This window comes from Sphaeroforma arctica (assembly GCF_001186125.1).
Source record: "Sphaeroforma arctica JP610 unplaced genomic scaffold supercont1.9585, whole genome shotgun sequence".
NCBI classification, from domain to species: domain Eukaryota; class Ichthyosporea; order Ichthyophonida; genus Sphaeroforma; species Sphaeroforma arctica.
This window is the reverse complement of record NW_014030973.1, coordinates 1-1,055: the sequence shown is the minus strand read 5'-3', so window position 1 is coordinate 1,055 and position 1,055 is coordinate 1. Positions and strand designations below refer to the sequence as shown.

The window sequence follows — 1,055 nt, the reverse complement described above, 5'->3', positions numbered from 1 at the left end:
AGTTTGTTTGTGCATGTATTTATATGCACCCAAAACAAACAACCTCATCCTTGCGCGCATGAAAGCACAAGCTTGCGGCTGTAGTCTCACCATCTTCTCGTTCATCACCTGTAGTCAAATCCGTTTGCGAAGGCAAAGAACCCTGAGGTCGAGGACACGCAAGCTGACGACAATGAAAAAACTGACGACATAGTTGTGGTGGAGAAGGTAGGCTGGGTGGTGCACTAACCAATAGCCGGACGAAAGTGCAATACTCATGTTCATGTATATGTATGGTATAAGTGTGTATAATATTGTAGTTATATATATATATAAATCTGACACTCGACCACCATCTCGTTTTGTGGAATCACAGGAAACCTTCGCAACAGATAAAAGTACTGAGAAACGCCCCGTGGAGAAGAGGAAAGCTGCGTCCAAGCCGTCACTGGCATCCTTTCAGTTCAGCAAACCAGCCGAGCCTACGAAAGCACCCAAAGACAAGCAACAAGACAAAGAGAAGGATACTTTTGCACACACTGATGTTGTACTTAGAGAGGAAGAAACTGCGGATATACAGACGAGCGATAAAGAGAACACGGAAAGCCACGCAACAGCAACGCCCGGGAAGCAAGCGAATGGAGAATCGATGATGGATGCAAACAAGCCTCATGAGAAGGAGAAGGGCGACAGGACGTTACAAAGCAAGAAGACGGTGGAACTGGTAGAGGAGGAAGAAACTCAGCCTATAGACTCGTCAGGGTTTGTGGCGCAAGACTTAAATAGCACATCACAGCCGGGTGTGGCTGCTTAGAATACTGTACAAAGGTTATACAATATAATATATTGTGGATGGTTCATCCGTCACTTGTCTATAATGTATGTGCCTGTGCACACGGTAGAATCAGGACGAACTACAATCACAATGCAAAACGTGCGGAGAGATAGTGGGGAAAGAAGAAACACGCCCGACGCATACGCCCATTGAGGGTTTTCGCTTATAACAGATCACTTCGTAACCAATAGGCGTTGTATCTGACTATATATATATATATATTATGTATATTATGTATATT

General features: G+C 44.4%; 1 protein-coding gene across 1 annotated transcript; it reads left to right on the top strand.

Moving 5' to 3' along the window:
- Positions 1–355: 355 nt before the first annotated feature.
- SARC_17037 (hypothetical protein) lies at positions 356–793 on the top strand (the record flags this gene model as incomplete). The annotated part of the gene is made up of 1 exon (XM_014288861.1): positions 356–793. A coding segment is annotated over one exon (438 nt), but the record flags the coding sequence as incomplete, so codon positions are not given.
- Positions 794–1,055: the final 262 nt, after the last annotated feature.